Source organism: Zootoca vivipara, chromosome Z2, assembly GCF_965207765.1.
Source record: "Zootoca vivipara chromosome Z2, rZooViv2.hap1.1, whole genome shotgun sequence".
NCBI lineage: Eukaryota > Metazoa > Chordata > Lepidosauria > Squamata > Lacertidae > Zootoca > Zootoca vivipara.
In genome coordinates this window covers 2,662,048-2,683,271 of record NC_142585.1, presented here as the reverse complement: position 1 = coordinate 2,683,271, position 21,224 = coordinate 2,662,048, and the positions used below count along the sequence as shown (strand labels likewise).

At 45.3% G+C, this 21,224-nt stretch overlaps 1 protein-coding gene across 1 annotated transcript in view; it reads right to left on the bottom strand.

Moving 5' to 3' along the window:
- Positions 1-8,607: 8,607 nt before the first annotated feature.
- The window catches only part of SLC6A14 (solute carrier family 6 member 14), a 35,126-nt gene continuing 22,509 nt past the window's right edge, over positions 8,608-21,224 (bottom strand). Inside the window, exons 9-14 of the mRNA XM_035102535.3 lie at positions 19,229-19,354; positions 18,318-18,436; positions 16,723-16,822; positions 14,892-15,001; positions 12,367-12,534; positions 8,608-11,231 (exon numbers count right to left, since the gene is read on the bottom strand). Of these exons, the coding sequence (XP_034958426.2) occupies positions 11,082-11,231; positions 12,367-12,534; positions 14,892-15,001; positions 16,723-16,822; positions 18,318-18,436; positions 19,229-19,354 (773 nt within the window). The 3' untranslated portion in view covers positions 8,608-11,081. The remainder of the gene's footprint in view (positions 11,232-12,366; positions 12,535-14,891; positions 15,002-16,722; positions 16,823-18,317; positions 18,437-19,228; positions 19,355-21,224) is intronic.

Here is a 21,224-nt window from a genome sequence, read left to right as displayed (position 1 = left end):
GAAAGCACCACATGCAAACCACGAGGAGGATGCATTTGCTGAGAACAGAGGCTACAAGAACAAGGAGGCAGCAGAACAGCTTCAGCTTTTTTCACTTCTCTTTCCCCTTGTCAAGGTTGCTGAGCTAAGCAACAGGAAGGCATCACGCGCGCTTGCGGATTTGCCCAGGGCCAATTCTCTGACAGGTGATTGTGCGTGTTGAGTGGAAACTGCATGTTTCTTGAAAACCAGCCCATAGAGGGCAGCATAACCCAGCACTAAGCATCAAAAGCACTTTGTGCACTGATGATGAAGATTCTCTAACCCCTGCATGACAAACTCCCTAAGAAGAAGGTCAATCCAAAGAGCACAGCTGTCTCCCTTCCATTTCTTTATAATAGGCTCACCGTGTGCAATTTCATTTTCATATTTGGCTCTTTAAGTTATCTCTCAGGGCTACTACTGTGAGAAGCACAGTCTGCCAGGCATTGCACAGAGTTATAAATGGGACGCCTTGAGGGCAGAGAAGCTGTGCAGGCAGCTTCTACGATGCAGAGGGGATTGGTGTATTAGAGAGCCTCTGCGGTGGTTCTTAAGAAGGAAACCACCTTCAGAGGTAGTTTACCTAGGACTGCTATGTGTTGAGGACAAAATGGCTGTCCCTGTCTGACCTGCTTCTGAGCACCTTGAAGATAACTAGCTGTCCACTGTTAGAGACAGGGTACTGGGTCTATTTTGACCTAAGCTGGCAAGCCAAGCCCTCTGCAACTGGTTCCCACCCCCTTTGATGTGGATAATCACCCCAGGGAATTGTGAGATTATAAAAGGTAAAGGTAGGTAAAGGACCCCTGGACGGTTAAGTCCAGTCAAAGGTGACTATGGGGTGTGGCGCTCAACTCACTTTCAGACCGAGGAAGCCAGCATTTGTCCACAGACAGCTTTCCAGCTCATGTGGCCAGCAGGACTAAACTGCTTCTGGTGCAACAGAACACCGTGACAGAAACCAGAGTGCACAGAAATGCCATTTACTTTCCCGCTGCAGTGGTACCTATTTACCTACTTGCACTGGCCTGCTTTCGAACTGCTAGGTTGGCAGGAGTTGGGACAGAGCAATGGGAGCTCACCCCGTCATGGGGATTCGAACTACCAACCTAATCGGCAAGCCCAAGAGGCTCTGTGGTTTAGACCACAGCGCCACCCGCATCCCTTGTGAGGGTGTACATTGTTAGGGAGCCAAAGCCTCTAGTCTCAACTCCGATCTCCTTCTTCCCTGCTCCTTTAAAAAACACCATGATTGTAGATCCTTTTTACATGTACTGCTCTCAAGCCAGGTGTCACCCATCCTGTATTTGCCCAAGTGTAGTACTTTACATTTCTCCTTGTTAAAATGCATCTTGTTTGCTTTGGTCCAGTTGTCTAATCTGTTAAGGTCATTTTGAAGTGTGATCCTGTCCTCTGGGGTATTAGCCACCCCTCCCAATTTGGTGTCGTCTGCAAACTTGCTCAGGATGCCCTCAAGCCCATCATCCAAGTCATTGATAAAGATGTTGAATAAGACTGGGCTCAAGACCGAACCCTGTGGCACCCCACTAGTCACTACTCCCCAGGATGAGGAGGAGCCATTGATGAGCACCCTTTGGGTTCGGTCAGCCAGCCAGTTACAAATCCACTGAATGGTCGCATTATCTAGCCTGCATTTTACCAGCTTCTTTACAAGAATATCATGGGGCACCTTGTCAAAGGCCTTGCTGAAATCAAGATAGGCTACATCCACAGCGTTCCCTTCATCTACCAGGCTTGTAATTCTGTCAAAAAATGAGATCAGATTAGTCTGACATGACTTATTTTTCAGAAACCCATGCTGACTTTTAGTGATCACAGAGTTTCTTTCTAGGTGCTCACAGACCGTTTGCTTAATGATCTGCTCTAGAATCTTTCCTGGTATTGAGGTCAGGCTGACTGGGCGGTAATTGTTTGTCTTATTATAATAAGACAATTATAATTGTCTTATTTTTTAAACCATTAACATTCCATGTAATAACTCTTAATTCCATTTTCATTCACTTTACTTTCTTTCACTCCTACTTTATTTCACAAAAGAATACACTCCACAAATTTTTGATATAATGAAAAAGGAAATTTAAAAGAAGATAGGGAGAGGGAAAAAGAGGGAAAAGAAATAGGAAAAAAGAAAAAGAAAAAACACATATATACCTTCAATCTTTAAGTTTTACATTGCTTATTTTTTTAAAAAACCTATAATGAAATGAAGGAGAATGGTTATTTGATCCAACTATCTTAACTTCTGTTTTTACTCTTCTCCACTCCTGGAGGCTTCCTTATCCCCTCTGTTCTCCGTCTTGTCCAATGCCTCCTCCCCCCCCCCCCGGAATTTTTCATATTTCCTCCAGAACTTCTCTGTTTCCAAGTCCGTGGTGAGTTTCCTCCAGCTCTGTTTATATGTGAAGGAAATCCCTTCTGGGAATTCCCATTTAAATTGAATGTTGTTCCTTTTCAGCACCTCCGTCAAGCATTTGATCTTTTCCTCAACAATTGATCTTTTCCTCAACAATTTCGGGAGGACTTCCCTCATGATGACAACTTCTTTATCATCGATTTTCAATTTTGTATTTTCTTTTGTTGCATGATTTTATCTCTCAATATTCTTGAGTTTAAAAAAACTGGGCAGTCCCCCGGTATTTGCTGCTACGTGCTTGCTTTGACTTCAACCTGAATGCTCTGTCTATGCATATGGATATGTCCTCTTCTTGTATTTACATCACGTCTGCAAGGCCTTTGATAATAATGTCCTCCACACTTTCATCTTGACTTTCTTTAAGGCCTTGAAATCTCAATGTCAAATCATTTTGCTTTAGTTCTTGCATCGCCAAAGCGTCCCAGATGGCTTCTTGTGTCTCCTTGAGTCTCTGGATGTCATCTTTCATTTTCTCTTGCTTTTTCCTATATTCTTTACATTCCTCTATATGCTTCTTCACCCCTTCATCTTGTTTGTTTATTTTACTTAATAAATTCCAGGATTCTTCTCCAAACTCTTTGCTCTTCTCTTGTAGCTCAGTGCATTGCTTATTCAAATCCACTATTGCAATAGTATTTTGCTCAATCAGTTTCAAATTCTGTTCTATTCTGTTCCCCATTTTATCTAATTTTTCATTCATAGCATCCATTTTTATTAAGTTCTGCTTTTAATCCCAGGATCAGTTCTTTGATGTCTGAGGTCTCTGTCTCCAAATTTGATGCACACCTTTGGGAACATGCAGGTGTGGCAGTGAAATGGTTTTTGAGCTTCTTATTTTCCATTTTCCAATTATTGATTCTACTTATACCTTTATACAAATCTTGACTTGGTTCTTTTCTTCCCTTTCTCCCTCCTTTTAGATAAGAGCAATTATATCTTTAGGTGGGGGGAGGGAAGTTTAATTCCTTAGTGTGGCATTCTATGTGTCTTTATTATATGACAGGAAGTGGACAGAGTCTTTGTTTTAGCTCTTTCCTGACGTTGAGGGTCGTTGAGTTCCCTGGCCTCTAGGTGTCACCAATTACTCTTCTTCTTCCTTGCGTGAGCTTCTCCTCTCTGACTTGGCTCAGCCTTCCCTTCCCATCCTTTTCTCTCTTGCCTTCTGGTGTGGGGTGACTTAGCAATATTGTATCGCCATATTGTATCCGGAGAGGGGTGACTTAGCAATAATGTATCGCCTTTTACGCCATTTCCCGGTATTTATTTTCACGCACTCCTCCCTCCCTCTTTATTTCTTCCTTCCTTCACTTTGGCGCTTTCTCCAATTTCCGCCTTTCAAACCTTCCTGGGGATTTCTCTCCGTCTCCCTCTCTTCATCCCCTCCCCTTCCTTTCCAGGAGTCGATCCAATTGTATTTTCCTCTCAAACCCCTCCTTTCACTTCATTTATTAAGTCAGTTTCCCTATTAAAAGTTCACCTTCCTCCTCTCCTCTTCGCCCCTGCCATCTCCGCAATGGCCTGTCTGTTTTTTTAAAGGAGCACTCCCTCTTCCCCGGTTTACTCACTCCATATTCACTGCTCTTGCATACCTCTGTTTTGCCCTTTCCCCAAATTTTGGGTACCTCCAGGCTTAGTGGGTCGAGGCTGGGGGTCGGTCCTTTTCGCTCCCAGATCTCCTGCTTAAATTCTTTGCTTTCTGCACCACTTTTTTCTAGCAGTTCGCGCATTCTCTGAGATCTCCGACAAGACCCTTTTGCAGTTCCTTACCGTTGGAATTCAGTTATTCTTTTGTGCAGCTGAAGCTCCTATAAATATCAGATTTTAAAATTCCATGTAAAAGCTTCGCTCTAGGTTCCCTTCTTTCCTTTGAGTGTCAGCCACTAGCCTGCGCCCCGTCCTGAGGCATCTCACAGAGGGGTGGACTTCTCCAAAGCGCTAGGGCTCTCTGTTTTTTATTAAGTTTTTAGCGCAAAAATCAGCTCTGCTTCTTGTCCTCAAACTCAGAAAATTTCCTTCTTGAGTTTTTAGGGGTTGTCACTGCTTTCAGAACACCCTTCAACCCTCTGCGATTGAACCGGCTTGAGCTCCGTTTACCAATTCACGACTTGGCTGCTGCCACGGCTAACCCGGTAGTCCTCAGATGGGAAGTGGGGAAAGTATAAAGATCTAATAGAGGAAAAGGAAGAGAAGCTCAAACTAAAAGAATATGAGGAAATAAAACATCTCCTGACGGGATGGATTCAATCCCACCAGATTCAATTCAATAAAGACAAAACACAAAGAGGATTTCTGGATAGACCTTCGCTGCTGGAGGAACATTTATTACAAAATAACAATAAGATCATATCTAAAATGTATAATGTCCTACTCGAATGGGAAGATAAAGATGAATTAACAAAGGAGACAATGATTAAATGGGCAACAGGGTAGGGGAAAACAATTCAGATAGAACAATGGGAAAAATTATGGAATGTTTCATGGAAGTTTACAGCCTGTGAAGGAATAAAGGAAAACATGATAAAAATGTTTTATAAATGGTACTTGACACCTGTAAAAATACACAAAATGTATAAAACAAAAGAAAATTTATGCTGGAGGTGCCAAAAAGAAACAGGGACCTTTATTCATATGTGGTGGCAATGTGAAAAAAATCAAGAATTATTGGAATCATATTTTTGAGGAAGTCAAAAAAAATTGAAGTATAACATTAAGAAGAAGCCCGAATATTTTCTATTAGGAATGTTAGATGAAGGGTATCAATAAAAAGGATGAAAAAATATTTCTTTATGCAGTGGCAGCTGCAAGAATAATGATTGCCACGTACTGGAAAAAACAGGAAATACCAAAAATTAGTGAGTAGCAGGAGAAATTATTTAGCTATTTAGACCTAGCGAAATTAACAAATTTGATCAGAGGGTGTAGTAAACAGAAATTTCATGAGAGTTGGGAGAAGTTTGGAGATTATATGAAGAGACATTGCCCTACATTAAGTACCTGGATCTATTTCTAATATCCTGTACTGTTTGTAAATTATGTGTATATGAGGAATTACTATTACGATAATGGAAGCAGTAATCAGTCTAGTCTAATTAACCTGTTATGAAGATAAGTGGAAGTTGTATGGCGGGAGAGGATAAATTTGTTTTGTTTGTAAGTTTTGTATGTTATGTTTATTTATTTGATTTTTGATTTGTAAATTTATGATCTGTCAATTTTTATGTATATCGATTTGAACTTTAATAAAGCTATTATAATTAAAAAAAGAAAAAAAGAAAAGAAGAATTACCCTCTCCAGAGAGGGTCACAAATGAGAGATTCAGGAGAGAATGGGGATAAAGATGGGTGAAGGAAAGAGCCTCTTGAGAAGATGGCAGCCAATACCAGCTTAATACAAGATCAGGCAAAACCATAGCTGCCAAGTTTTCCCTTTTCTCACGAGGAAGCCTATTCAGCATAATGGAATTTCCCTTAAAAAAGGGGATAACTTGGCAGCTATGGGCAAAACAGAAGCATCGTGCAAGTCAGGTACTTGGGCTGGCTGGCCAGTCACTCTGGGCTTTCTGAGACTAAGGCCACAAAGCACAGAATATGGCACTAGGCACAGGATCCAGCTTCTGAAGTGTCACATTTGAAAAACAAACTCCAGACACCAAGCTGCTAGCCTATATTGCTGGAACTGTAACAATATGCTTGAAGGTGTGGCAGAAACACCAGCTGAAACCCCCCAAAGCCAAAGAGCAGGCCGTGTTAAGCATATCCGGTGCCATGGTGCAAAGATCCCTCCAGTGCCCCCCCTTCCTCAGAGTTGTCGACCTTTTTTTAGGGAGCTGACACCACGCTTACACATTACCTCTGCTTTGGGGGGGGGGGAGCATGAAACATAAACAAACTATTTTAGTTGCTCATTTATTGACAATGCACTTATATATACACGACACCACCACATTGATTTGGGCAGATTTAAGACAAATTATCTTATTATGTAACACCTTGTTTTTAATAATAATTTCTTTTTAAATTCAGAATACCTGTGTTATTCATGTAAAATAGTTTGATAAAGTACATTGTATGGTATAGTTTTTCTCAAATTCTAAGCTTCTCCTAACACCTTAATCCTTTGCTTTAATAAGGGAGACCTTAAAACAATATGCAAATGTATTTTAAAATAATTAAAATTTGAAATCCACCACATCAAGCCAGCTCTCAAAAAATTAACACATACTGTATGCTTCAAATACCAGTTAAGAGATTTTGTGTACTATTGGTCAGATAACGTTGTTAACATCAGTAGAATTCACACCACCAAAATGCTTGCCCCTAGCACATTTCACAGCTTCAACTGCTACAGACTGTCACTGAAAACAATGCATTGGTCAGTCTGAACCACGTCAAGTAAACTATGGAAGTAGCATATCCACAACACAAACTGTGCTATTTTCAAGCCTAATTCCATAATGGCTCCAATCTGAGGGAGCCACTACTCCCAGCCTGTGAAAAGTAGTGGAACTTGGCTATCAGACATTTTGAAAATGTGATAGTTACAGTATATTCTTGCAGCCCAATGCCAGGTTCCAGGCATTGCAGTGGGTTGGACTAGATGACCATTGGGTCCCTTCCAACTTTACAATTCTAAGATTTAATAAAAGGTCCTTACAACATAATGCAATTTAGTCCCAGATTATTAAGCAATGATAAATAAATGAGTCCCACCCCCACCCTGAGAATAATGCACTCAGGTAAACTGGTTTGTGCAGATATTTTTTGGTAAGATACTTTGGTCATAACAACAGGCTACATCCAACTAAATCCTACTTAGGGCAGACCCTTTGAAATTAAAGTTTGAATTTTTAATTCATTTCAGTGAGTCTACTCTGAGTAGGTCTAGCACCTGAGGCAACCGTGTGTGTGTATGTGTGTGTAGGAGGGCAAACGAGGGCTGAAAGCAAATCTAAAAAGGATGGGACAGCTGCATATTCCTGCAATGAAGAGGGTTGGACTAGAGCAGGGGTGTCAAACTCAAATTCATCGGGGGCTGCATCAACAGTTTGGTCACCCTCAAAGGGCCGGTTGTATCTGTAGGACTATGTGTCCACTCTTTATTATCATAAATTATTGTCACTGCATTCAATTATTGCTGTTTTTTGTAATAATGTAAGTAATAACTAGCTCTGAAAGCAGAAACATAGTCAGAATAATGGCAAGTAGATATTCAAATGTACAATTATTGTACAATTTATTGAAAAATGATTTTTGGTAACTGCACTGGGTGGTGGAGGCTCGCTAGGATTTCATGCAGGACCTTTGCAGAGCTACTAGTACCTGGAGATGCTGGGGTCCTTCTGCATGCAGGACAGATGTTCTGCCAGTGAGCCACCACCCTTCACCAAAGGGACTGGCTGAGGTTGACTCACTGGAGCTGCTCTCCTGGTTCCAGGGTTTAAGGGCCAGAAGTATAAAGCAGCATCCTATGTTTCTGAGGAGAGGGAGGGGGGAGGGGAGGAAGGAAGGAAGGAAGGAAGGAAGGAAGGAAGAAAAGAGGGAGTGGGAGGGAGAGAGGAAGGAAGGAAAGAGGGGAGAGAAAGAAGAGTAGGAAATAAGGAAGGGAATAAAGAAGGAAAGAAAAAGAAAGAGGGAGAGAAGACGGAAAGGGAGAAAGAAGGAAGGAAGTAGAGGGAAAGAAAGAATAAGAATGAGGGAGAGGAAGAAAGATGGGAAGGACGGAAGGAAGAAAGGAAGTAAGTAAGGAAGGAAGGAAGGAAGAAAGAAAGAAAGAAAGAAAGAAAAGAGGGAGCAGGAGGGAGAGAGGAAGGAAAGAGGTGAGAGAAAGAAGAGTAGGAAAGAAGGAATAAAGAAGGAAAGAAAAAGAAAGAGGGAGAGAAGACAGAGATAAAGACGGAAGGAAGGAGAGGAAAAGAAAGAATAAGAACAAGAGAGAGGAAGAAAGAAAGGGAAGGGGGGGTCGCCTCCTTGATTCAGCGCCAGAAAAGAGCGCGAAGGGACCCAGGGGCAAAAAGCATTTCCCGTGCAGCGTGAGGCAGCGGGTGTCCGTTTTAGGAGAAGTGTGTAAAGCCTCAGAGTTGCACGTTCGTGAGGCTGAGCCGCTGCTGAGCTCACGTTCATGAGGCTGAGCCACGGCAGGAGGAGGAGGAGGTGAGGCAAGAGGAGGAGGAGGAGGCGGCTTGCCGGGTCGGTGCCTGGCAGCGCCGTGCGGAGAGTCCCGAGCCTCTGGGACGCAGCAGTGCTCTGTAGCACTTTGAATCCTCCTCCTCCACGTGGCGCTGCTGGGTGCTTTGTCTGTGCTTCAGCAGCAGCAGCAGCCGTTTCCAGGCGCCGAGCCGTGGCAGGAGGAGGAGGATTCAAAGTGCTACAGAGCACTGCTGCGTCGCAGAGGCTCGGGACTCTCCGTGCGGCGCTGCCGGGCGCTGCCCCGGCAAGCTGCCTCCTCCTTCTTCTACTGTGGCTCGGGGCGCTCCACGCAGTGCTGCTCCGGCTGCCTTTCTACCCCCCCCCCGGCCCCAGCTGTTTGTCGGCACTTTGTCGGCGCAGCGCTTCAGCAGCAAGGTCCCACTGGCTGGGGCGCTTGGCGGGCCACATGACAAGGTCTGGCGGGCCGGATTTGGCCCGCGGGCCTTGTGTTTGATACCCGTGGACTAGATGATCCTCAGGGTCCCTTCCAACCCTACAATACTATAATTCTGGGGCACGAATGTCCAATATGTGGATCCTGAGGCCTCCTCCTCCTCCTTCCTCCTTCTGAAGCCGGCTTGCCTACTGGGGGTTAGAGCTCATGGGGAAAGCAAAGAACAACAGACATGGGGGAAAGCCCCCTTAGCGCTCCATGAGTTTGAGGGAAAGGCTTTAAAGCAACAGTAGGGGAAAGAAAGGTGGGTCTGCCTTATTCCTTCATTGGAGGGAGGGAGGAACTTTTATGTCACATCATTTGATGAATTGAGTAAGAACAGTAGGAGCTGTTCGACAGTGGAAAGGTAGCCGGAGGGGAGGGCGCGCTTCCCGCGGCTGGAGAGGGAAAGGCAACGCTGGACGGGAAGGAGGCTGATGAGGGAGCAAGCGCTTGGAGAGCAGAGGGAGCTAGGGGAGAGAGAGAAAGAGAGAGGCGGCAGGAGGGACAAGGCGGTTGCCTGCAAGAGGAGAGCTTCTCCCCTTTCTCTGCCACTGACACAGCCCTGGCCTTCTGACACTGCTGCCTGCCACCACCTCGCACCCCCTTTGCCCCGCCCCTGCCTCTGAGGAAACCCGAGGAGACTCCCCCGCCCCCTGCAAGCAGGACGGAGGAGGGGCTGCGGCAGAGCAAGGCCAGGCTGGGCACCCCTTGCTCGCCTCCCGGAACACGAGCAGCGCGCGAAGCAGCTGTTCCCGGATTCCCGCTGCTGGGCGCCCCTGCTGGAGCCAAACAGGACAGATGTCCCTGCCAAAGTGTTGGTTGGATCTTTAGCAACTGCATGAGGGTTGGAGAGCACCTGGCTTATCCATCAAGAAGAAAATCTGATCATCACCATCATTATTTTGCAAGAGGATAAAAATAAATTATGCAAAATAAAATAAAAAGTGCACATCACTCAGGTTTCTGTGGTGCCAAATTTGGAATGCCTGGATGCAGAAATACAGATATAGATCTGATGTATCATATACATGGTTCCAGAAACAGGAATACAGAAACAATATCTAATTGTCAAAAAAACTAATCTATTTGGGATTACATCCCACTGACTTCAATGATGCTTTCTTCTAGGTAAGGCACTTGTGTGATACTGAATCACCCTTCCAGCATTATGGAAGTGTATTCCTATCACAAAGTCCGTTAGGATGGGCAAGGCTGCTGCCCTTATTTTTTCAGTGGAGGTTTAAGACTCCAGGGAGGATTTCTACAGGGTTGTTGCAGGCATGGATCAAGATGGGTTAGGGAATGGAGCCCACTCCTAGCAAGATCTATGTTACAGCCTCCCCTGGGAACAGAGTCTAAACTCTGGAACTTCTTCCAGCTCTCCCCATGCATAGCATGGACCAGTTTTAGCACCAGCTAAGGGGACAGGGGGTGGCGCTGTGGGTTGAACCACAGAGCCTAGGGTTTGCCGATCAGAAAGTCGGCGGTTTGAATCCCCGCGATGTGGTGAGCTCCCGTTGCTTGGTCCCTGCTCCTGCCAACCTAGCAGTTCAAAAGCACGTCAAAGTGCAAGTAGATAAATAGGTATCGCTCCGGCGGGAAGGCAAATGGCATTTCTGTGTGCTGCTCTGGTTCACCAGAAGTGGCTTAGTCATGCTGGCCACATGACCTGGAAGCTGTACACCAGCTCCCTCGGCCTATAGAGCGAGATGAGCGCCGCAACCCGAGTCCTCTGCGACTGGACCTAACGGTCAGGGGTCCCTTTACCTTTAAGCCTTTCTCACTATATCTAGCAACTGGGCAGGTCAATAGGTCAGTATATGTTAGCGACGAAGAACCTGCCTCCACGCTCCATTGACTTGCTGTCCATTGATCTATCACAATATACAGTTCTCAGAATAAATAAAATGGCTTCCATTATATAAAAAACCCATTCACACAACCCCCCCCAAACCCCACTTTCTTTGCTGCACATGAGTGCCAATTGCCTCTCAATGGGCCACTTCACTCTGGTTTGTGTACATAGGCATCCACAGTCGGGATTTCGATGTCTTTCTCCTTCTCTGTGTCAACCATGTTGCGGTATCTTTCTCCACGATTGCGCTCCAGGGCAGGACCCCAGTTGGGCTGGGGTTTGCAGCAGAAAGTAATGCGCTAAAAGGGGGAGAATGAGAAAGGGGGAATGAAGGCTCAGTCTAGAGGTGTCATCCTAGTAGCAGACACAAGAGGCCTGGTGCAATTCTCTGCTGCAAGGTGTCTTGGTGAAAGCCTCTGGTTTAGATAGCTCTTCCAAACAGATTAGGTCAATAGTATGGAACCTCAAATTTGTGGGGAAATGAATGTGGCTCCTCTCCCCAGGCTTTTCTGCCTAGCCCCTGGGATTCTCCCCAGACCATGCCCCTTCTTCTCACACCATACCCCTCACTACTGCTGCTCCATGCCCTTATGAGAAGTGTCCATAAGTTTCTAGTCCTTAACGTTATGAAGAATGATTGGAAGGTACATGGCCTGTGTCAATATGTGACATGGAAACTCAGGACCCCAAAGGACAGGAGTCAGAGCAGCTGCCATGCAAAGGGTTCCGAAGCACCAAATTCCCAAGAACATTGAGGAGATGACACAACATCTGATGTCGCTCCACACCTGGCTTCATGTTAGGCTTCAACAATTGGGGGAGGGGCCAGCTCCTTCAAAAAAAATAAAAAAGAGCTGTTGCCTATGCAAGGGTTCCTTGGCCAACAAGTCTTTGCAGAAAGTAGAAAGCTTATAAACCAATGCTTTAGATTGCTCAGCAAAATTGTCCTAGCATTCATGGGAATTTACATGTGCATTATTATTTGCTATTGTTTCAGCTCTGGCCGAACTCAGTGCCTCTGGGTGCTTCCAGGCTGATTATTTACTGTGGGTGTATTCTGCAACATGTTCTTAACATAACAAAAGTGCAGTAATAGCCGGTTTCATCTGCTTTAGTTTGGTCTGTGAAGTTTCTTCAATGCTACCACATTATTGATGTCTGGAGGGCACACACACCCTGAACATTTGTGGTATGAAAAGTTAAGGAATTTCAACAGGAAGTTACAGGATATGCACTGATGGGAAATGAAGCAGTGTGACTGCTCAAAAATCTTTACAGGCACAAACAGTATTGAAAGCGGGATTGCATCCAACTACTTTGATAGCATTGTGATCACAAATCATCATGAATGCACAATAAAAGGACACCTGAAGGGACCCAGAGAAGAGCGACTATCCCATCAGAGCAGAGTTCATGATACATCAAAGCACTCACCTGCCACAAGCTCCCTTTTGCTTTTGCTATCTTGTAAATGGCAATGATGGGAATCCAAATCAGGCAGAACATGATCATGCACCAACCAACAGCGGCTCCCCAAACTGGGTACTCCACAGAGCCAAATGTTGGGCGCTCAAATGTGACCAAAGACCAAACCAAAATTGCCTGTTTGAAAAAAGAGTCAGAGACACAGGAGAGTCAAACTTAGACAATCCGAGCTAGTCAACTCAGACTAAGTTGCATGTGCAGCATTGAACAAGACCTGAACAGACATGTTTTACGCCCGGCTTTCAAGACTTGGTTTCCTAACCTCGAAATCTGGCCAAAAGGGAAAGCCAGGATCTGAGACTCTGAATCACGGCTGTAGAGCTGGTGGACCCTGGTAATGTCATGAGGTGGGTCTGGAAATTGACACTAATTGGGAGAGGGGAGCAGAGGAGGGCAAATCCCCCCCAGAGTGTTTGTGCTATCATTTGCAGCCAGCTCCTGCACTGTCTTCTTACTATATATATTTTTTATTAAAGGTACTCTTGCTCACCTGGAGATTCAAGATCTCCACCTGCCACCTGACAAGGCACCAGGCAAATTTGGAGACTTCAGAGCAGACCTAGACATCTGGCAACTGCACTAGGAAGAGAAGTCAACCCTTGCCTGTTTTCACACTGCATTTGAACATGGCTGAGCATGGCACCACCCCTCACCTATTCATGCTTAATGTTTGCAGAGTGCCAAGGAGAGTCAAGGCCATTGTCTTCAGTGGTGCAGCCAAGCATAAAATCAATGTGACTTGTTTCCTTCTGTGTAGCTAAGAACCATTCCAAGATAACGCATGGCCCCCCAAGAGAGGCATCTCATGGTAGTGCTGGGGTGGGGAAAATATTATGCTCCCTCTAGCCCAGGAGCTTATCCAGTCAGCCAGGGTATTTCTGGGCAGCCTGCAAAAAGACTACAAAGGCCTCCAATGTTTATTATACGTCCTGGCCTTTGTGGCTTTAAAGAAACTCTGTGCATCATGAGTGTCGGCTAAGTGCTGGATCTCTTGAGCCTTTTTTTTTTATCCACCAGGTGTTTTTTAGTTCTCTGGTTCTTCTTTGAACCTCAGCTTTAGCGTCGGCATAGGTTTTTTTCTTAGTGGCACAGTTTCTATCTCTTTGCCAGATCTGAGAGACCTTCCTTTTCTTGTCAATCATGCATTCAATCTCACTGTCATTCTCATCAAACCAGTCCTGGTGTTTCTTGGTTTGGTATCCAATAGTTTGTTCACAGGCTGCAATAATGGATGTTTTTAGCTTGGTCCAGTGTTCCTTGATGTTATCAGGGAATTCTGAAAGCAGATGGTCCTTAAGAGTCATTTGGAAGCAATCCCTCTTAATGGGATCTTGAAGGGCTTGAGTGTTCATTTTGCGCCTTGGTTTCCTTCCTTGAAGCCTGCGTTGAGGTATAATCTTGATAGCCATCGTGGAGCGTATTAGTCGGTGATCTGTCCAGCAAGTCATCAGTGCTCGTCATAGCTCTGGTAAGGAGCACATCACGGTGATCTTTAGCACAGCCAATAACCTAGTCTAAGAGGTGCCAGTGGCGAGAGTGCCGAGAGTGTGTTGGTAATAACAAGGTTGTGTGCTGCACATATCGTCAAAAGTAAGATTCTGTTCTGGTTGCTGTTGCCAACTCCTTCTTTCCCAATAGTCCCATGCCACAGATCTAACTCTTGCCCACTACTCTATTCCGAACTTAAAAATGGAAAGCATAATGCTCGTGGTCAACAAAAGAGGTTTAAAGACTGCCTCAAGGCAAATCTAAAAAAAATGTAGTATAAACACTGACAACTGGGAAACACTGGCCTGCGAGCACTCCAGTTGGAGAACAGTCTTTACCAAAGGTGTCATGGGCTTTGAAGACACTCGATCTCAGGACGCAAGGGAGAAACGTGCTAAGAGGAAGGCACGCTTGGCAAATCGACACTATGATCAACTCCCGGAAACCAATGTCCCTACTGTTGAAGGACGTGTGGATCCAGAATTGGCCTCCACAGTCACTTATGGACCCATTGTTAAAACCGTGTTTATGGAAGACAATCTTACTCGGATACGAGTGATTGCCCAAGAAAAAGAAGAATACGTCCTGGCATTACAGGGATAGGGACCAAGTAAGGTAGTATCAAGCTCCTTCCTGTGCTTCTGCTGGTGAACCAGGTTCTGTAGATTTGGGTGTGCAAGACAGTTTGGGGGGGGGGCAGACATATCACACATCCAAAGCATTCCTTGAAGTGCATGTGAGTTTAATCCTGCTCTCTGCAGGAATCTACCATGCGAGGTGCTGATCCAGCCATGTTGCCACCTGCCCAATACCTGACACCATATATGAGTTGTCAGTTGTGGAGATGGGGGGCTTGGTTTTGGGAAAATATGGGGAAGCTTGGTTGGGCAAATATGACCCACAGAGGTTCCCTGCAAGCCCAGCTCTACCTCCCCCCCCCCAGCCTCAGAGCTCCTGAAATCTCTTGCTAAAAGCTGGCTACTTACAAGGAGAAGGAAAGGTGTGATGAAAAACCAGCAGGCTCTCCACCACAACCAGAACAACCAGCTTTTCTTCCCAATCATCATCTCAGTGTCTTCGATAAATCGGTTTCCACCTGTGCAAAGGGGACACACACAAACTGCTGGGTTAGTTCTGTGTTTGTGAACAGCCAACTTTCTTTTACTCCCCTTGAGAGTGATGGGATGGCCTGCAGACTGTCCTCAGTTGCACTGAGGTTGCTGCCTTGGAGTGGCTGAAAAACCTCTGCTAAAGTGTTTTAAGATGGGGAGAGATGTTGACAGACAGAGAAGACACAGGACTGAAGTTCTCTGACTGGCAAAGTGATTGAGGGGACTACAGAATCTGATCCAAGATGTGACCGGCTTGGTTAAGATCCTGTGACTCCATGCTAGAGTCCTGTGATTCCTCCCCACTCCTTCCCTGCCCACCTCACAGGGTCATTGTGAGGATAAAATGGGGAAGGGAAGGGACATGTATGCACCTTCAGTTCTGTGGAGGGAAGATGGGACGCAAATGTAATGACGAGGATGGTGATGCCAAGAATTAAACCTGGGACCTTCTACATGCAAAGCAGGTGCTCTGCTTCCCCTTCTCACAGGTGTAGTGGTTAGAGTGCTAGACTTGCACCTGGGAGACCAGGGTCTTATGAAACCCACTGAGTGACCTTGGGTGCCAGTCGCTGCCTCTCAGCCTAGCCTACCTCATAGAGTTGTTGTGGAGATTACCGGTAAATGATGAGAGGGAGAACCTCTCAGTTTGCATTTCTTAGTTCAGAAAGTATTGATCTGATGTGTAGAGATATTTCCTATTCTAATAAATTCAAGAGGGTTCTTTCTGTGTGAAAGAAACAAGCTAAAGATTCCTGATGTTTGGGTTATACCTTCAGAGAGCTGAGTACAGCTGGCTTAAACTGGTTCTCTTATCTCTTTCTGTCAAGGTCATGCTGACTATGATAATCAACCAGACGGAGCCTGGGTTTAACTTTCTCTTTTTATCTCTTTTCCTTCTGGTGTGGTGTTTTGCACATAGTATGCTTAGTATTAAGGTTTAGTCTTATTATAAGTTATTGTAAGTTTAAGTTAAGTCTGCTGCAGCTGTATTTCTTATGGACAGTGCCAATCCTGAATGTATTGGATTTGTGACCATTATGCTCATTTGCCTTCAGTAGCAGTAAAGCTCTGCTGAATAAAATATAATTGCCTCTGGTCTATTTTGGGGGGAATCCTGCAATGTGTTGAAGTTTTTACTCTGCCAACTATACTTTGGAGTTCTGCTCAGGATCAATATTGAGTAGAATTCCATGACAGAACCATGTACACCACCTTGAGCTCCTTGGAGAGAAAAAAGAGATATAAAAGCAACAAACAAACATACAAATCTGCTAATTCAATCTTCCAATTATGGGTGTCACTGGGTCTAGCCATTTGACCAGGGCGAGGGAGCATATAAAGCAATGCATTTGGGAGACTGAATTATCAAATTTAAGTTAGATGTTAAATGTTGATCACTGGCGGTGGAAGAGTGGGGCAGGGGGAGTGCACTGCCCCCTGCACCACGATCCCGGTGGGGTGCCATTGCAGCTGCCCCCCCCCGCAGTGGGTGCCACCCCCCCCACAGGTGGTGCGCCATGCCCCCAGGATGTGCACCAGCCACGCCCCCGCCAGCTCTCCGCCCCTGGGGCCAGAGCATGAAGCTCCACCACTGATGTTGATGAAGCCTTCCTAATCATCAAGTTGCTGTTGCTGCTTTGGAACTGGGTGTTTGGTGAGGTTAGTGTTTTATGAGGGGCTGGGTGACACGGCATACATCATTTACCATAAATCCAGCAGATCCCCACCAGCTCCAGGACAGCTGCAAAAAGGATCCCCCAGCCAGCACAGAAATGGTCCACCAGGTTGACCCAGTAGATCCCTGCCTACAGAAACAGAATGAAAGGCAGTAGAAAAGTTAGTTCCATTCCACACAGATCTCTCTCAATTGTCTCTAGATTAGGGATGGATAAGTCTGTCAATTTTTGTTTCCTCTGTTTATCAAGTTCTTAAGTTCAGTTCACATTTTTGCTGCATTAACAAAATGCAGCAATTTCTCATTTAAAACTTTTAAAATCTCATTTAAATCTTTTACTGTGATTTCCCCCCCTAAAATACACATTTATTGTACGCAGTTTTGCTTAATATACACATTTTTGCAAAGCCCTTTTCCCCACTGTAGTGCATTTTCATGTTATTTTCAACAGCATATGCATTTATATTGGATGCATTTTTTGTACACAGTACTTGGCTAGAGAAAACTGCATTGCAAATTTCGGAGGAGGGTGAATTTCGGAGCATGGGTGTGTTTCAGTTTGTATACTGTTTTGGAAATCGAGTAGGTTTATCTTTAAACCCAAACTTCAAATTAATTTCTCCCCTGTTCCTTCTTCTGAGTGTCACTACTTTCCAGGAGGGACTGAATCACATCCCAGAAATATAGGCTCACATGGTTAAAAGGGCACTCTCTTGCCCTTGCACAACAAATCCTCTTATCCTTATTCTTCCTTTAAAAAAGACTTTTTGCAGCTAGGAAAGTGGCAGGAAATGCCCTGAAAAGTGCAGGATGCACAAATAATTAGCAGGAACATGCAGAGCAAACCAGGATGATCACTCAATAACGATGGGAATATCTTCTTTCTTCTTTGACAATCATTCCTAACCGAGTAAGATTGTCTTCCATAAACAGTCCTTAAACCTCTTTTGTTGACCACCAGCATTACGCTTTCCATTTTTAAGTTTGGAATAGAGTAGTTGCTTTGGAAGACGATCACACAACATGACCAATCCAACGAAGCTGATGTTGAAGAATCATTGCTTCAACACTAGTGTTTTTTTGCTTCTTCCGTTATACTGATATTAGTTCACCTGTCTTCCCAAGTGAATATGGCATCAACTGGGCCATAATTCAAAGCAGTATCACACCATTTCAAACAATGATGACTTTCTCTAAAGAATCCTTGGAAGTGTAGTTTGTCATGGGTGCTGAGTGTTGTTAAGGAAATCCTTATTCTCCTCACAGAGCGACATCTCCCAAAGCTCCCTGGGTAGAGGGATTGAGTGTGCTAAAGCACTCTGGGAGTTATAGTTTTGAGGAGGGTATAGGGGTTCTCTTAACAACTCTCAGCAACATCACTGTTTAAAGCACTACCACAGTTCTTTAAATGCATAGTGGAGATGGAGCCACAGTCTAACCAGTGTGTAAGCTTCATGCACATAAACCAGGATGCATGCTCAATAGGACAGTCATCTGGAAAAGGCTATAGTGATTCCCACCCCACCCCCTTTGTCCCTGAGAGGAAAGATTCACAAATTCTATCCTCCTGGGGTCCCATGCTTCAAGGGAGAAGGTGGACCAATGGAAGCCTTGCTCCTTCCTACCTGCGTAACGCAGACAAGCCCAAGCAGGAATAGAACTGTGCACAGGCCCAAGGTCACCGGGATCCTCATTTTCTTCATAAGTTTGGGGTAAACATCCTGGATGGTGGTTGTAAGGGTCTCTGCAGGATAAAGTGGGCATGTTGAGCATTAGTACTATGGATTTACTTTATCATTTCAAGCTGCACTATACACACTATACCATTAAAGTGTGTGACTTCCCCACCAAAGAATAATGGAAACTGTTGTTTCTCCAGGGTATGAGGAACTGAACCCCTAGAGGCCTAAAGTACAATTCCCAGGGTTCTTTGGGGGAAGCCGTGTGCTTTAAATGTACTGACGTTCGCCAATCTAACGTGCATTGCAAATAATTCATTTCCGCAGAAGGGTTTGCAGAGTTTAAGGTTCTGTAATCCTAGGAAGACAGTTCGGAGTGGCAACCTGATTAAATAAAATTTAATATAATCTCTGTTGGCTGATTAATCAAGGGTTCATTTTAGGAGGTTAGAAATGTTAATAAATTATTAACTGAAGAATGCAATCCTAAGGATACGACTTTTCTGTTTAGGCCAGACATGGAATTTTGTTGTATATATTGTTGCTAATCTTATTATGTCTATTTGTTTATAAAGTCTGTTGATTTTATTGCTATTTCCCCATCATAATAGGTTTAAAAGCAATACATAAATGAACACCTATGAACAGGCTTTTACAGAGTTTGTCTGAGGCCTGGGGCAGGAATCTTGCTAGAATAAAGTTATAAACAAAAAAGGAGCCAGTCCCTGGTGGAGGCCCCCCAGCCAGCTTAGCTCTCATCAGCAAACCAGCTGGGTGAATGCAGGTTGGAGATTTGCACGAAGGTCACAGGGAAGAGTAGCTGAGCTAGGAATGGCTTATTTTGTACCATGACTCACCTACAGTAGCAAACTGGGAATCGAGCCCCAGGAGCAGAAGCATGAAGAAGAACAAGAAGGACCAGAGGGGGGCGACGGGGAGCTTTGAAAGAGCCTCTGGATAGGCAACAAACGCCAGATCAAAGCCTGTAACAGAAGAGAAACAATTGTGGGATGAGAAGGTAACAGGAAGTGATTTCTTGCAGTGTCTCAATGGAGGCCTCTGATGCCGTAGATCAAGGAAGAGCAGCAGAGAGGCTGCAATCTCCAGCCTAGTTTCATCAAAATCAGCTCTCATTCCATTCATTCTGCTGAAGTTTGATATCTGCTAAAACCTACCTTGTTCATCTTGCTATTTGTCATGGCCAAAACTAATGCAATTAATTACATAATCATGCATTTGATTTCAATGGAGGAAAACAGCATATTTATTCAATGCTTGTGGACTAAAAACCCCTCGCAATGATAGTGAATGCCGCTCATATTTGCTTGTGTGATTTCTGTTTCTGGCCTCATGAATTGATAGGATTTTTTCTGCTTCCGGTTTCAATGAAATGCTCCAACTTCCCTACCCACACATATCCCAAGAGCATCACAACCCCCGGACGCCCACAGCCTGTTACAGCTAAAGTAGGTGCCCCAGCAGGCTCTGGTTGCAGGTGACCAAGTATCCTCCAGCTGTGGTGCCCAATGGTCGGAGGGCACCAGCTTTGACAAGGCTGCTGTAAGATCACCAGAAGAGCCTTGCTGCATCAGAGCAGGGGTGGATCTGCTCCAGCTGGGGCTGGCACAGAAGAACATTTAGCCACCTAAAGTGAAGGAGAAGGTGGCGTCTCCCCCACATGTCAGGAGGGCAGCATCCTCTAGCACCTGAGGTTTTCAACCTTTTCGAGCTCTTGACCAACTACATTCTTTCTGCGGCTCCCCTGTGGGGCTCAGGACTCCAGTTACATCACCCCTTGCCTTCAGAGCTGGCAGTCCGTCACCCTTTTTCAAACACCCTCCCTGGTGGAGTGCTCCCTCAACCTCCTCCCCTCGCCTTGGGAGTCCTCTGGGCAGCTGCCGCCGCCCCCCACCCCCCTGCAAAGAGAGGTGCCTCCTCACACGACATTCCTAGCCGTAGTGGCCCAATGGAGACTGAGCAAAGGTGAACATGAGGCAGCACTTTACCTTGGGAGGCAGTAGTGGCAGCAGCAGGTGCTGCCGGGGCTGCATGGCAGAAAGGCTCCCCTTTAGCACAGGACACTCAGCTCCCAGGCAGGCAGTGCACACAGCGAGCACAAGAAAGGCCAGTGTAATGGCTGCCTGCCTGCCCGGCCTCCCACTTGTCTGTCCATTTCCCAACAGCAAGGGCTGGAGGACTGGCTGGCGGGGCTCCTTCGCCTGCTTGCTTTCTTACTCTGAGGCCACCTCAGCTCCTGGCAACCAGCACCCCCTGGCCAGCCCCAGAGGCACCATTTGCCTGCGGAGCTTATAGCCAGGGCTGCTGCAACAAACAGCTGTGCAAGCCTTTGGGAAGCAGAGATGTGAGAGGGCATCAGAGGTGGGAGAGAAGGAAAGAGGGACAGAGGCCAGTGTTGCCCATGGCACCCCTGACCATCATTCAAGGCACCCCAGGGGGCCACGGCACACTGGTTGAAAACCACTGGGCTATTGTATAGGGTGTGAGGCAGGGCACACGACACACAAACCTGTGCTCACTCCCCATCCTTCTGCACCCTCAGCTCTCTCTGCCTCATGGTAAGGCTAGCATCCAATTTGTCACAGTTCTAAGAAAGCTTAGGAGTAGTAATGGAAGGATCTTTTTTATTTTGCTTCTCCCAGCTTGTTTGCTTTTTCAGTCTTAGATTCTCAACATTCTTGCAGCAATTGGTGTACTTTCTTAGTGTACAAAAGCATGAAAATGTGCCAGTGTTTCATCATTTTTGTGTGTGTTCCTAATCAACAAATTTTTTGTATATCATTTTGACTACAAACATTTCTGCAAGTCACTTCCTAGTTCCGGGGAGGGCAGGAA